At 41.5% G+C, this 16,595-nt stretch overlaps 1 protein-coding gene across 1 annotated transcript in view; it reads right to left on the bottom strand.

Moving 5' to 3' along the window:
* Window positions 1–10,234, bottom strand: part of XRCC5 (X-ray repair cross complementing 5) — a 103,598-nt gene extending 93,364 nt beyond the window's left edge. The window contains exons 1-5 of the mRNA XM_061204819.1: window positions 10,091–10,234; window positions 5,186–5,299; window positions 2,158–2,341; window positions 1,209–1,257; window positions 635–757 (exon numbers count right to left, since the gene is read on the bottom strand). Coding sequence (XP_061060802.1) covers window positions 635–757; window positions 1,209–1,257; window positions 2,158–2,341; window positions 5,186–5,299; window positions 10,091–10,111 — 491 coding nt within the window. The 5' untranslated portion in view covers window positions 10,112–10,234. The remainder of the gene's footprint in view (window positions 1–634; window positions 758–1,208; window positions 1,258–2,157; window positions 2,342–5,185; window positions 5,300–10,090) is intronic.
* Window positions 10,235–16,595: the final 6,361 nt, after the last annotated feature.

Genomic DNA, 16,595 nt, shown 5'->3' with positions numbered 1-16,595 from the left:
AAGTGCCTGGAGGGGAAATTCAAGTTATTGGGGGAGGAGGGACTCTCTCCCTAACAAATTGTGAAAAATATTTTCCTCCTAAGTTTGTATACCTCATCTGTAAATATGCACAAGCAAATTACATTTTATAAATGTGTGTGTATCCTTTAGATCTGAAAAAGAGTTAAAAATAAGCATATGTGTTTAAAATCGTTCCCAAGTTGACATTTCTCTCTATCCTAAAAACATCTACTGTCTTTAAGACACAGTTCTCTAGGCTGTTTAAGAAAAGACACCACCAATCTGGTAATTGTTTGGGTAAAGTCTTCTATGCAGGCAGGAGATGAACTGAATGTCCTTAAAAGATTCCTCTAATTCCTCAATTCTTTGGGTCCAAGAACAGCACAAGCAAACATCTGCTACTGAGCTAAACTCCCAGGTTTCCCTGTGACTTTCATCCCTTTATCATCAAAACTCAGAAGAGTTCCTGGAACACAAGAGAGTAATCAATGAACGTTGGCTGAAGTCAGTGTTCTGACAGATTCTGACACAGAGCAGAGAGGACTCTTGAGAACCGGGTGTTCTACGAAGGGGTCCTATCACTGCATTATAAGAGCACAAGATCTGTCTGCAAATATTATTCTTATGGTCTTACAAAAACTGCAGGGAGATGCCAGATTTCTTCAAGTTATGAATTATAATATCCAGCTGATCTCCGCTGAATGGGCTGCTGAGGTCAGTGAACACTTCAATATGCCTCTTCTCAAACGTCTTTCCTCTAGAAGAGAGAGTTAGCATGTTAAGAAATCATTCTCCTGAATTATTTCCTACACATTCAAATGTACTTGGTCACTGAGCAGAAAAAGGGTAAGGAATGAATCCAGCTCCAGCTAACAAAAGTGATTACATTCTAGAAGCCCGTGTGCTGCAGATGCTCAGCTAGGTTCCTACTAAACATATAATCAACCCAGTTGTGACTCATACTTTGAACATCTTAGGCAAAATTTCTGAGCATTATGGAAATATCATGTCTCTGATTTCCTAACTTTAACTTCAGTTAAAGATGTAGTCACTACGATAAAAATGGATCCCCTTCCAGCCTCCACAGAGGTACGTACAAGCAACTCTCCCAGGTACTACAATTATAGCCTTGCAAGGGTTCATTTTCCAAATGGTCTGATTCCACACAGAAAGGCTCATTTCCAACTCTCTTCAGTTGAGATACTTACACAGTTTCTTGTTGAATCAAATCCATGCACACAATGAGGGCATCCAGAACTCAGCTAGTTAAGGGCAGAAGATACCACCAAACAGTCCCTTTATCCCAAGAACATGCAACTTTTTCCAGTAAAATCCACAGTGCTGGAAATTGTGGACACTGGGCTGATGGTGTGATGATGTAAAAGTACTCGCCCAAGTGCCCTTCTTCCAAGTCTATTTCACTAACATATATTCATATATGTTATAAATCAAAGTACACTTCCTGAAACATATAAACAGGAAAAATGAAATAAACCAAAAGGTAATCTGACATATTCCGCTCATTTAATGAAAAATTATGATGCCATTTTACAGTATCTAGAACCCACTTTCTGTGATTACAGTCCATTCTTACACATGAAGTGAGCCATAATGTAGCATTTGTAAGTCACTCCCAGCACAGCAGCACCTCCCAGTGACCAGGGATGGCACCACTGTTTAGAAAAATAAGAGGAACCCCTTAAAACCAGGGCACCTGTGGAAGAAATTGTTAGTCTCACAGTTTGGGTATCAGTCTGATTTTTGGCATACAAATATCCTCCATCCAGGAAGGCTAGGAGAATGCTAATGCTATACTCTTCTAAAAATATCTTCTCTACGTCCAAACATTTCCAACCATTGCCACCACCAAACCCTCTACACATAGTCAACACATATACTCCCTTCTGATACCTCCCAACCTCTCAATGTCACTAGTGCAGAGAAGGAGCAAGTGACTGCAGGGCGTGGAGTACAGGCACCCAACCCAACCTAGTTAATTTCACATTCAGTCCTAACACACATCACCTCCATGTCCTCAGAGCCAAGAACGTCCATATACTCAGAGCTAGGACTCTTAGAGAACCTCACCAAACTAGATTACAATTCCCCAGATTAAATGAAATTTCTTAAGAGTCTTCTCTGGTTGAAAAAGGATACAGTCAGCTTGTTGAGAACCTGGTTGGATTTTGCTTTCAATGTCCTCCAGCAAGTCAAAATCCGGCAGCATCAGGTGTCTGCGCACTGTGATGTTCTGATACTGGTCCTCACAAGCAAGGGCGTTCTCAGTGCCATCTGTACCGAAAAGGACTAACGCGATTTCATCCTTGCTCTCAGCAAACACCTAGAGAAGCAGGTTAGAAGGCTGAAATCATACAATATCACCTGGAAACCATGAGATATCTAACCTTCAGGGAGCAAGACAACCATACCTCCCTATGGCAGGGCCCTGGGGCCACCGTCAACAATAGAATATTGGGCTAACTGATCCGTGGGACTGATGGGCAATGATAATTCCTAGGTTCTAAGCAGACTTTTTCATTGACTACGGTTTCCATCCTTTCAGCACAATTTGTGGTGGAGGAATGGGAGGGCAGTAACTGCTCTTGATGAGTTTCTTTGGTTTGCTTCCACCCAAATCAGACTCTAATTCTCAGTGAAAACTAATTATGTATAATTTGAAAAGATTTTAGTCTGTCTTTCTTGAATGACTATACAAAGTTTAAATTTTCCAGAGTTTAAAAATAAATTGCTGATTCATATTCTATATCCCAGCAATTTCGCTTACAGGTATATATACTGCAGAGAAGTTCCTGCACATGTACGCAAGGAGACAAGAGACAAGAAAGTTCCAGTTCATTTCAGCACTGTTTATAATAGGGCAAATCTGAAAACTAACTATCCATCAACTGAAGAATGCAAAAGCACACTGCATAATATTTATACAATGGAATACTACACTCTAGTAAAAAAAAAAAAAAATGAATAATTTGTTCAATGTTTACCAACATGAATAAATCTCAAAAACATAAGATTGAGAAAAATAAGTTGTGGAATTATATGTACTGAATAATACTATTCCATATACTTTTGAGAGCTTCATACAATACTAAATATTATTTATAAATACACTGAGATCCAAGGTATAAAATATGTGAAGTAATAACTGTGAAAATTCTGAGGAAAGGAGGGGAAGAAGAGGAAAGAAAAGGGTTGGGAGGGGATACACAAGGGGCTTTAAGTTAACATTTTATTTTTTAAGAAAAAAAAAAGAAAAAGAAATCAAACAAATATAGTAAAACTTTACGGCTGTTGTAGTTCTAGACAATGGGAAAACAGCTTTCCATTATATTATTCTCTGTGTTTGCTTCTTTTATGAAGCATTCCATAATGAAATATGAAAACAAGAAATAGTATGCGACACAAAAGGCAGTCCTGTTCCCACCTACTTATTAACAGAAGCCTTCTGTACCAGTAAAAAGAACACTGCATGGGCAGAGGATGGAATTCTGTCATTCTTCACCTCTGTTTGGTCTGTTAAATTCCCCAGTCTGTTAACAACTCCAGCTGCAATTGCCAGTTGTACATGGAGGGAAGGTCCCAGCTGCTGGGGTTCAAATATTTCCAGCACACCAGTGGGGCAGGCCAGCTAGAATTCTAGCTGCCTCCTGCAAAGAATTCATCTTAAGGCAAGGTAATCTTGTTCGACAACAAAACCTCAGTCAGGAGAGGGGAGGAAATTTGAATGCAGCATGGGAGCGGCACCAGGTTTTGTCTCCCAGCCTTCTAGATTTCACTCCGACTCCCATGCAAGGGGCAGAGCCAAAAATAAAAACTGAAAGCACTGTTTCCCTTTTTTAAAAAAATCTATACTACATTAGGGCACAGCAGCACTACCTGAATACAACCAACACAAATTACTATAACCAAGAATGGGGTTAGAAGCATTCTCATCTTCTTTGAGACATTAAGGACTCCAGGTTATCAGAATTTGTAAAAATCTAGGATGACAGGTGGGAGGTAACAGTGCCCAGTAGAAAAGGCAACACCCAGAAAAAACAGCAGACGTGTCCAGAGGAGTAGTGAATGAAGCAGAACTTCATGGACTTCGCAAAAGTAGCAGTCAGACCAGGTAGAAAGGGCAGAAATTAATAATAATGGTAGTAGTAGTAATAATGATAATAATAAAAACACATATAGCGTTTACAATATGTCAAGTACTAAGTACTTTATCTTAGAGATATTCACTGAGGCACCGTGGTAGAGAGTCTTCAAGACGGCCTCCATCCATTCCTTCTCTCCTTGTATTTGGAGGCTACCCCTTAAAACAACAGAGGACTCTAATTCCCGCCCCCTCCCCACCCCACTGAGTGTGAGATAGCTTAGCGACCTGATTGACTAATAGAAGGCAGTGAAAACGACCTTCTGGGATTTCTAGAGGTAGGTCATAAAAAGCCACATAAGCAGGTCTCTTAGAATATCCACTCTTGGAACACTCCTTTTTAGAACCAACTGCTATACTGTGAGCATCCCAAGCTACATGGAGAGGCCACAGGTAAGGGTTCTGGGGGACAGCCCCAACTGAGCTCACAGCCCCCAGAAGGCATAACTACCAGCCACAGGGGTGACCCATCTTGGATGTACGTACAGCCCCACCGAGCCTTCAGATGACTCAGCACCAGCCACCACATGAGTACACCTGCACAAGAGGCCTCAGAGAGAACCACCCAACTCACACGCCCAGTCATCTCACAGAACCATGAGAGATGATTTTTTTTTTGATGTCATTTAAGACAGTAAGTTTGGGGAGGGTAGTTTTTAACCAGTAAACGATAACTGGAATAGGCACAAAGTAGTTGAAAGACTTATTCAAGATTGCAAGGTTAGTCAGTATGGCAGAGCAAGGATTCAAACCCAGGCCATCTGGCTCTAGAGATTACACATTTAAAGATCACGTTGCCTCTTGCTTCTGATAAAAGTTGTAATATCCAGTGGAGGAGCCAAAACGAGAAAAGAAAAACATATCAGGCGCCAGTGGTAGTATATGAGTATATGTAAGAATAACTCCTCAGCTTCCCCAAAACACTGAGGGTGGACAACATAGAGAGGCTGGTATCTTGCATTATTAAGTGGAAGCAACAAGCAGTTAAACCATGAGTTACAAGCTCAAGACCAATCTGAATCTTACCTGTCGCTGCACAAACATGGTCATCACCTTCTTTGCTAGTTCAAATGGGGATTCTTCACCAGGAAAGGAGTTACTCATGGCAAAACGCACATCCATACACAGCACCACAGCTGCCTGGAAAAAAAGTCCCAAAGAACATGTGAGAAAATGTTATTAATGGTCATTAAAAAAAGAAACAAAAGAGATGTCCTTTACTTATTGCACCCATAGATATTCAGGGTATGCATGATAAACGGAAGGGAGGTGTTCTACTTAGAGAATGTATGTAAGGCACATAAATTTTCACTATGGAGAAACTTTAAATAGTCCTGATATTTCCTGAAAGCTAGAAAGTATCTGCCAGGACAGGAGCACGCTCCAAGTAGCTGCTGCTCCTCTGGCCTGAGCCTGAGCATAAATCCATGGGGAGCAGATCTGAAAACAACCTGCAGGCTAGAGCTAAGTCCAGCCCAGCTGAGCCCAAAATATTACACATCAAACCAAATGCAACTGATATGCTGACCTACAGTATGAGTACAGATGCTTTTGTTGTAAGCCACTGACTTGGGGTGTAGTTTGTTATAAAGCATTTTGGTGGCAATAGGTGACTGTCACAATCTATATATGCTAAAATGATACAGTCCAATAATTTGAATCAGTTTGTACACTGGGAATCTAAAATGACGACTAAGACACCAAATCTATTCTAGTAGGGGACACAGACACCTAAATGATACCAGCACAATATTCCATGACCGAGGTATACAGTGGACACTAAGAGAGCACACAGGAGGGGTATCTACCCAAGACTGGTGGAAGGGATAGAGGACGGGTAAGGAGGCAGAAAAGGCCTCCTGGATATGATTCTTGGGTGAACCTTAAAGAATGAGTAGGCAGAATGGGAGAAAATACTTGCAAACGAAGCAACTGATAAAGGATTAACCTCCAAAATATATAAGCAGCTCATGGAGCTCAATATCAAAAAAACAAACAACCCAATCCAAAAATGGGCGGAAGACCTAAACAGACATTTCTCCAAAGAAGACATACAGATTGCCAACAAACACATGAAAAGATGTTCAACATCACTAATCATCAGAGAAATGCAAATCAAAACCACAATGGCCATTATCAAAAAAATCTACAAACAATAAATGCCAGAGAGGGTGTGGAGAAAAGGGAACCCTCCTGCACTGTTGGTGGGAATGTAAATTGATAGAGCCACTTTGGAGAACAGTATGGCGTTTCCTTAAAAAAACTAAAAATAGAACTACCACATGACCCAGCAATCCCACCACTGGCCAAATACCCTGAGAAAACCATAATTCAAAAAGATACATGTGGGTTTCCCTGGTGGTGCAGTGGTTAAGAATCCGCCTGCCAATGCAGGGGACACGGCTTCGAGCCCTGGTCCAGGAAGATCCCACAAGCCACGGAGCAACTAAGCCCGTGTGCCACACCTACTGAGCCTGCTCTCTAGAGCCTGTGAGCCACAACTACTGAGCCCACATGCCACAACTACTGAAGCCCTCGTGCCTAGAGCCCGTGCTCTGCAATAAGAGAAGCCACCTCAATGAGAAGGCTGCGCACCGCAACGAAAGAGTAGCCCCCCCTCGCCGCAACTAGAGAAAGCCCGCACACGGCAACGAAGACCCAACACAGCCAAAAATAAATAACTAAATAAATTTATTTAAAAAAAAAGGTACATGTACCACAATGTTCATTGCAGCACTATTTACAATAGCCAGGACATGGAAGCAACCTAAGTGTCCATCGACAGATGAATGGATAAAGATGTGGTACATATATAAAATGGAATATTACTCAGCCATAAAAAGGAATGAAATTGAGTTATTTGTAATGAAGTGGATGGACCTAGAGTCTGTCATACAGAGTGAAGTAAGTCAGAAAGAGAAAAACAAATACCATATGCTAACGCACATATATGGAATCTAAAAAACGGTACTGATGAACCTAGTGGCAGGGCAGGAATAAAGACAAAGATGTAGACAATGGACTTGAGGACACGGTTGGGGCGGGGTGGGGGGAAGCTGGGATGAAGTGAGAGAGTAGCACTGACATATATACATTACCAAATATAGAATGGATGGCTAGTGGGAAGTTGCTGCATAGCACAGGGAGATCAGCTCGATGCTTCGTGACGACCTAGAGGCGTGGGAGGGAGGCTCAAAAAGGAGGGGATATGGGGATATATGTATACATACAGCTGATTCACTTTGTTGTACAGCAGAAACTAACACACATGTAAAGCAATTATGCTCCAATAAAGATATTAAAAAAAAAGAATGAGTAGGAGTCGGTCATGTGAACAAGGGGAGTTTTAGGCAGAGGAAACCAAATAAATAAAGACACCTGGTCATTGGCTAGCAATCATGTATGTAGGGGACTAAGGAAAGAGGGCAAACATAAACTAAAAGTAAAATGGATACATGTAAAGTTCTGTATTTGGCAACCAAAGTTTAACTGAATTGGGTTGGAGGAGACCTGAACAAATAGCAGCTCACAATTTCAGGGTGGATTATAAAATGACATAATAAAATGTCACCAGTAGGACATGGCTACAGGAGGACATTCCCCAGACCTACCCCATTCCATCCTCCAAAATATTTTCAGCCCTATCAATGGTGTAGTAAATTTAAGGAAGGAAAAGACAGGTTTTATGGTTTAAAAAAAAAAAACTAAATTAGATCCCAGGAGACCTGGGATCCAGTCCCATCTTTACTACCAAGTAGCTAAATTCTTGGGCATGTCACTTAAATTGACTGTTAATGTGTGGAGGCAGGAAGCAGTTGTTGGACTAGATGAGATCTAAGGTATTTTCCAGAGTTAACATTCTTTGACACTGACAGTCTCACCTGTGCTTTGTACTGATCAGACCACATTTGACAAACGGTGAGCAGTTCTGATCATCACATCTTATGAGAAACACTAATTACAACTGAACATGAAATGAGCAGATTAGAGAAGGATCTGGAGAATAAGTGACCTGAGGAACAGGTGGCAAAAACTGGCTATTTGAACCAGACGAGAAGATTTAGAGGAACCTGACTGTTATCCTCAAATAGTTGACAGCTGTGTTATAAAAAGATAGCTCCGCAAGAGAGATAATAGGATCAACAGTTGGAAGCTATAGAGAGATTGATCTGACACCATATTAAGGGAGAAAAAATAATATTTAGAAGTAATAAATGAAAGAACTACTGTTTTCTGAAGCAATGATCTCCTGACCCTAAAACTGTTTGAAAAACCTAGATGAGCTCCTATCAGGGATGTTATAGATGATCTCTAATTTGGTTACATCTCAGGCAAGGCAAAACATGGAAAGGAAAGACTATTTAAGTTTTTCCCTAGTTTACAAAGAATTAAACATAATGCATTAATATTAAAAGAGTTCTAGATTATAAACAGCATGTTTGGAGAAAGGGTGGTAATAAACTACAAAATTCCTTTGAGAGCAATAAAATTTACATCCCATAGTTTCAATGCTCTGAGCATAAGAACCTTTAAAAAGTTAAGAGTCCCCAAATACGCTGCTGCACCTATGTAATATATGTTCATAAAAGCTACTTTTATGAACAGAAAACTCTAAATCAGAGGACTAAAGGTCCTTTGCCAGGAATCAGGTATCCAAAAAATGACATCAAAGAGTTTCACAGTATGGAAGTTCTTATCTGAAAGCAGAAGAATGGTCTATGTAATACCTCAAGCTCCCTTCTGGTAGCAGTAAGAAAACCAGGAGAAAGAAATTGAGTAGCATGGCAACCCTTCATTTAAACACTGAAGCAATACAGGCTATTAGAATTCTGCTGCAAGTTACCTGCCATAAACAGCTGCTTCATTAGCGCTGAAAGTTTTCAGCAGCTGAAAGGAATAAAGGAGGTGAGTGGCATATGTTCATAATCATTTTAATCAGCATTTCCCTACGGGGAGTTGAGGAGACTAGGGATCAGCTGCTCCAACTCCTATCTTGTTTATCTGTATACCAAATGCCTAATAAAGGGCCTAGTTTTGAATAGATGGATGGATAGACCGATGGATGGATGAATGAATGAACAAGTCCTTGGAACACACCTCCCTCTAGAGACCCTTCAGAGACAACTACCACTCTCTGCCTATATTGAAAATGCCATTTTAAAAATTCATCATAATGTTATTAACCTGGGTCACTGAGGGTCACAGATTCCTAGCAAGAGAGACATTCTCCCGGACTCTGAAAGCAGAAAGCCTGTGTTCAAATTCAGATTCTACCACTTGTGGACGGGGTGACCTTGGGCTAATCACTTCACTTTCTTTAGGCCTCGGTTTTCTCACCTGTAAATTGGGGATAAAAGTTTTCAACTCATGGGCTTGTTGTGAAGATTAAATGAGACCGGAATAAAGCGTTAGATCAGTGCCTCACCAGAGTAAGCTTTCGCAATAAATGCGAAATATTAGATTATTATAGAGGTAATAAGACGTTTTACATTTCAAGTTATTTTACTCTCAATCCTTCTCTGAAGTTTTACAAGCCTGTGGGATTGGTTCGTACCGTGGCTAACTTCCATTCTCACAGATTTTTAAAACCCAGATTCAGGAGTAATGGAGGAGTCGGGGGTAGGCTGGGATAGAGAGGTACGGAGGGGAGGTCGGAGTGGGATGGAAAGCAGGATGAGGACCGGTGGAGAGGAAGTGAGAGGATGGAAGGGCTGAGTAGGCGGCCGGGGTGGGGAGTGGGCGAGGCTCAAACTCCCGCCTGAAGACTCCAAATCGCCAGGTTTTCTCACAGCGCATCCCTCGACCCCGGCCCTACTGATCCAGCCCACCACCGGGATCTCTCTTCCTCACTCCTTGGCACCGCCGTGATCCCATGATTCCTGCTTCCGGACCCCCGGCACAGGCAAGGCCCAAGCCTACAGATGTTCCTACCTTATTCCCCGACCGCGCCATGTTGAGGTTCCGCAAGCGCCTTGGTCGCCTCTTCCGAGCGGGAACCTGCGGCGCCGAAGCTCAGTTCCCCCGGACTCAGAGCTGGAGGGTCGCAGGAAGAGCCGCTTTCCGCGGAGGCTGGAAGGGGCGGGGAAACTGTACGCCGACGCTCTGAGCATGCGCAGATTCCCTGCGTTTCTCCCCTCGTTGAGGAGCAGTGTGGTCTTCGGGCTTCCCAAGTCGCTAGAATTAGGAATCACTCCTCCGAAAGATTCGCTCCCCTTTTCTCACACTGAGAATAATGCCTACAGCGTTTGATGTCAGAGATCTGGAGTTAGATTTCCCTGAATATGAGCATGATTCCAGAAAGTCACTTAACTTCCCTAAAATTGTTTCTTCTTGTAAAAATAAAGATAATGAAAGACGACAGATGCGATGACCTTAGAACCAGCTCCTGAAGGAAAAGTAGTTTTCCAGGCAATCAAAGGTGGAAAGAGCATTCTTCCTTGGAAAGGAGATGGGATGTAAAAAGGCCTGGAGGCATGAAACACCATCTGCTAATGATATCCCAATACTTCGAAGCGTCGCTAGCTTGGAAAGGAAGAAGTGAGGTTTAATTCCAGAAGACAAATCTAGGGAGATGTTCTAGAAATGGCAGCTGTCAATTTCGGTGCCTGACAGTCTCTCCACCCCCTTTCAAAGGAAACTGTCCAGCCTGCAGCCCTTGCCTCTTTGAGGGAGGCAGGTCCGAGTTGAACGTTACACAGAAAACGCTATTTTCTGTACCAAATGACCCACAAGCTGAGAGCTGACTGGACGAAGGGTCTGGCAACCTGCAAAGTGTCTGCCAGCCTAGAACATTATGTCCAATCAGCTTCTGTCCCTCTTGAAAATCAGACCGGGGAAAAGCAGGCCTGCAGCTGGAAAGATGTGGAGAGGCCATGAGGAGGGAGGGGTCTTGAGGGAGCCTAAGTTATAAACACACTGAAGCCAGGAGAGTCAGACACTTTCAGACGGTGCTTTCAGAGCCCAGAGGGTTCATCTAGCTTTTGATTCAAGGAGTTCTTTTAAGGCTGAAATATTATTTTTAAAGTATTTTTCATATGACAGGTAAATAGAATTACTGGAGACTCACCATGGTGAAGGCAATTTCTATGCTTTATGCCCATGATTTTATCTTGTGTTTAGTCTCTATTTCCTTCTCTTTTTTTCTCTTCCTCTTGTACCTTCTCTGTCCCCTCCCCTCTCTCTTTCTCACACTACACACCCTCCAGTACAGATTTGTTTCCTGGGAAAAGTTTTTAAGATTCTAGTTCCCGTGCTTGTTTGCATCTCTCCACTGTCCTTATAGAAGTCTTTAGGATCATACACTTCCAGACAGCTAGGCAGCCATGGTATTGAGAATGGATATGGACTTCAAGCACTGCTTTTCCTGGCAAAGGGCCTCCATTAATCAAGGGTGAGGGACAAACATTCCCAATGTGACAGTGTAAATGGCGACTCCCTTCTTCCTCCACAACGAAAGGATTCTGACTTTGTTGGTTCCATTTCAACCTGTCAGTTCAGGATCGGTTTAGATTTGTGTGATACAGAATTAGGTGGAAAGGGTAAAGATAAGAGGTGATGGGCTATGGCTAGTAGAGGAGAAGGGGCATTTTGGACAGAAAGAGAAGTGCATGGGAGCCACTGTGGCATATGAGGGAAATGGATGAAATAAGAAAAGGAAAATGACATCATTATTTTGATGGCCCCCAATAGCCATGCCTCCCAGCATCCACATCCTTACATAGTCCCTTTCCCTTGAATCTGGGCCGGCTTTGGGACCTGCTTAAAATGCGGTAAAATGTGGTGGAAGTGACACTGGGCCAGTTTTGGACCAAAGCTTTCAGAGTACCTGGCAGATTTGGTTTTTGCACTCTAGTGGGAGCCAGATACCATATATAAAGACTGACTACCATAAGACTACATGCTATGAAAGCCCAACCTAGCCACGTGGGAAGCCACACGGAGGAGCACTATTAGGGGTTATGTGTTTGTGTTCTCTCCAAATTCATATGTTAAAGCCCTAACCCCCAATGTGATGGTATGTGGAAATGGGGCCTCTGGGAGGTAATTAGAGTTAGTAGAGGTCGTGAGAGTGGGGCCTTTATGATGGGATTAGTGCCATTATAAAGAGAGTTTGGGATTAGTGCCATTATAAAGAGAGTTTGTGTGCTTGCACTGACTCCCCCCTCACCAACCCCACCAGCCATTTGCACAAAGAAGAGGTCATATGAATATGCAGAAGGCAGCCATCTGAAAACCAAGGGGAGAGCTCTCCTCAGGCTCAACTCAACCGTGCTGGCACCCTGATCTCAAACTTGCAGCCTCCAGAAATATAAGAAACTTAATTTCTGTTGTTTAAGCCACCCAGTCTATGGTATTTGTTATGGCAGCCTTAGCAAACTGATACCAGCACTGAGCACCAATGCCCCAGGGGCCCACCTAGATGACAGCCAGCACCACTTTGGCAGAAATGCAAGTGAGGCCATCTTGGGAGTATGTGCTGCATCCCCAAGGGAGCTGTCCCAGCATTAGAGAGACATTGAGTAGAGACCAGTCATCTCCATCAGGCTCTGCCCAAATGGCAGAATTACGAGCAAATAAGTCAAATGACTGTTATTTTAATCCAGTAAGTTTTACATGTTACGCAACAAGAGATGACTGAAACAATAGGGATATTTTAAACTCTTGCTGTAGTGTAGACTATGCATCCCTTAAGAGTAGTTAACAAAGGCAAGTAAAGAATTTTATTTTGAAATTACAATTTAAGTTGCTGAAATGTGTTCGAGTTTGATATTGCTCTGAGAATGAACTACATAAGTGATGAATTCATGAACATTATACAAAATAAAAATGTGCAGGCTTTGTGTTCTGACAGAGGTGTAACAATGTTTATATGGGTGATTGGAAAAATTAGTTTAAAATCTTAACGTGGTACAGATATGAAATAAAAGTTTATATCCCAGAAAGATGTGAGTGGTGATGTACCATATTCTATGTGATTTTAAAATACCATTAAAAAAACATGTAAAATGCATGTTAAAAATGATTAAAGAAGACAATTTCAGTGATACAAATTTTATTTAACACTTTATGAAACACTGTTTCCATTCAAAGGACAACAAAATGAGACAAAGGCAGGAAGCTTTTATAGGATAGATAATAACGAATAAGGAAGAGAAAAATAGAAAATATCTGATTGGCTGCGGCCACATAGTCAGCCTTGTTTGGAGCGAGAAGGAACAAGGAAAGAAGTATAGAGGCCGAGCTGGCTTGCTGTTTGGGGGTTGGCTGACTGGATATACAGTCGGCCCACCATATGCATGGGTTGGGCAACCACAGGTTCAACCGACTGCAGATCAAATTCAACCCCTGGTTCATTGAATTTGAGGATGCAGAACACAGATATGGAGGGCCGGCTGTACTACCATTTTATATAAGGCACTTGAGCATCCATGGATTTTGGTCTCCACAGGGTCCTAGAACCAATCCACCACTGATGCCAGGGACAATTGTACTACATTTCTGGTCAAGAAGAACGTTTAAAGGGATGCAAAAGGGATCTAAGTTTTGGTTTGCTGATGTGGTACCTAGGCAGGAGTGGCTTCATCTTGGGCCTAGAAAGTATTTCAACAGGCTCATGTTAGTAATTAAATTAATTGAAGAGGGGAAAATTTCTTTTTTTTTAAATTAATTTTTATTGGAGTATAGTTGCTTTACAATGTTGTGTCAGTTTCTACCGTACAGCAAAGTGAATCAGCATTATGTGTACACATATATCCCCTCTTTTTTGGATTTCCTTCCCATTTAGGTCACCACAGAGCATTGAGTAGAGTTCCCTGAGCTATACAGTAGGTTCTCATTAGTTATCTATTTTATGCATAGTATCAATAGTGTATATACGTCAACCCCAATCTCCCAATTCATCCCACCACCCCCTTTCCCCGTTGGTATCCATATGTTTGTTCTCTATGTCTGTCTCTATTTCTGCTTTGCAAATAAGATCACCTATACCATTCTTCTAGATTCCACATATATACGTTAATATATTTGTCTTGCTCTTACTTCACTCTGTATGACAGTCTCTAGGTCCATCCACGTCTCTACAAATGACCCAATTTCATTCCTTTTATGGCTGAGTAATGTGCCATTGTATATATGTACCACATCTTCTTTATCCATTCCTCTATTGATGGACATTTTGGTTGCTTCCATGTCATGGCTATTGTAAATAGTGCTGCAATGAACATTGGGGTGCATGTGTCTTTTTGAATTATGGTTTTCTCTGGATATATGTCCAGTAGTGGGATTGCTGGGTCATATGGTAGTTCTAATTTTCATTTTTTAAGGAACCTCCATATTATTCTCCATAGTGGCTGCACCAATTTACATTCAAGGAGGGTAAAATTTCTGATGTTGGCCGCTAATCATTTGCAACACTGTAAAACTTAAGCCCTAGGTGGCCTGGTATCAATGACACAATGAAACTTTCAAGTCCTCTAAAATTAGTTCTTTTTAAGATTTAGAACCTTGTTTTATTAGAAATCATGGCTAACAGGGGTTTTGTTCCCTTTGGACTTGAACTGAAATGAAGGGCGCTACCTAATGTCGATGGACAAGATGGCTTGGGAACACTGGTATCATCGTACTGGATCAGACACGGTTTACCAAGCTCAGCATATTATGGCTGCAGGGCAATTGCAAAGCATAGTCCTCCTTCCTGATACTCACCATGAAGAGTAGGTAACTATGAGCTAACAGAATGTTCAAGTATGGCATTTAACTCTCTAATTTCTCCTCTAAAATTCTCTAGGTATTTGCTGACAGCAAAGATGAGATGGCTTTAGGTCTGTTTGGTTACGTTTTCCTTCCTCAGGTCTAGGCTTTTACATACCTCTCTGAGCCCTTTTGAAATGATTTTATTTTATGAGCCTATTTCTTCCACTAGGTGGTGAGCCCAATTAGGGTGAGGGTTACATCAACTTCACCTAGGTATCCCATGCTCCTTACCCTGACCCCACCCTCCTTCATTCTGCCAGAGACATCTTACCCTTGTCCTAATCATGACTGCTTTTGGCCTTGGCCATTTGTTTCCTTAACCCCTGAAAAAAATGTGACAAATGTGTCTGCAACTTCCTAATGTAGGCTTAGGTAAATCTGTGATCTGTGGAAAAAATCCAGCTAAACAGAATCCTCATAAATTGGTGGTCCATGGGAAGAGTCAAGACATAAGGACCCATATTAAGATCATTATACATATATAAAATAGTCACCACGCTCACCCTTTTATGAAAACTGTAGCGTTCAAAGCAATTTTGGAGAAACTCAAAGACAAAGTGAGCAAACGTTAATCTGATTTTATTTTTATTTTCTTTGTCTTCATTTCAATTGTTTATATCTCTGCAAAAGCACCAGAGAGCACCAACATTATCTTCAAACGTGTTGGACAGAGTTTTTTTTTTTTTTCAAGCTAATAATAGTTATTTTTAAAAAGGAGGGGTTTCCTCTGAAGGTGGAGTTCAGCACCATGCATCAGGCAAATGTCCTGGCCTTCTGTGGGACAGCATTGCCTGACCCATCTGGTTTGATTCCCAACAGTTCTTTCAACAGCTTCTTCCTGAGACATGAACAATGAATAGGGCACCAGCTATTCTTATAAGGACCCAAACCTCCAAAATCTGCTTGACCTCTTAGGATTTGATTTTTTTGAAATTAGAAAGAGACCCTCAGGAATATTTTTTTTAAGTTCAGAATCTATTAATCTGGATCCATCTGGTTTACACCCTCAGTGTCCACAAAGACCCAAGCTTTTCAGCACAGCAAAGACTGTGTTTGCTGTGAGAAGAAAGTTCTGAGTGAGTGAGGCTCTGAGTGAGTTTTGACAAACACACAAAGCTAACTGTCTTCTTGTGCTTAGGGCTGCTGACCCTGCTGGGGGAAAGTCTGACAGACTCCCTTCACAGTCTTTCATCTCTACATTAAACTAAACATCACCACCCAGGCCCACTTTCACTACCAGGAAGAAAGCTATGCTACTATGATATAATTGTACTCAACTATTCACTCTTCCTTTCTAAAAAACCTGAAACCACATGGCATTATAGATATTTAATTGCAACATACATGAGTTGCTAATATCTACGTGTGGTTTATGCATAGTATATGTAGCTAGTATCTATGTATAAATTCTCTGCGCAATATTTAGGCTTAAATAAATAAATACATACATACATAAATAAAACTGTATTCGCAGTTTTGGATCTGAATGTATTTAAATAATTACTGTGAGCCAGAGATTTTTACTTGCCTACCAAAATAGCCATTATTTCCTTGTCTCTTAAATTAGCAGAACCCAAACATTTAGAATATAGCTGCCCGGCCAAAAGACTACATTTCCCAGCCTTTCTTGCATGTGAGGTCATGTGACTACAGTCTGGCCAATGAGATACAAGAAGTGTTGAGG

This window comes from Eubalaena glacialis, chromosome 1 (assembly GCF_028564815.1).
Source record: "Eubalaena glacialis isolate mEubGla1 chromosome 1, mEubGla1.1.hap2.+ XY, whole genome shotgun sequence".
Lineage (NCBI taxonomy): Eukaryota > Metazoa > Chordata > Mammalia > Artiodactyla > Balaenidae > Eubalaena > Eubalaena glacialis.
This window is presented reverse-complemented; position numbering and strand designations above follow the sequence as displayed.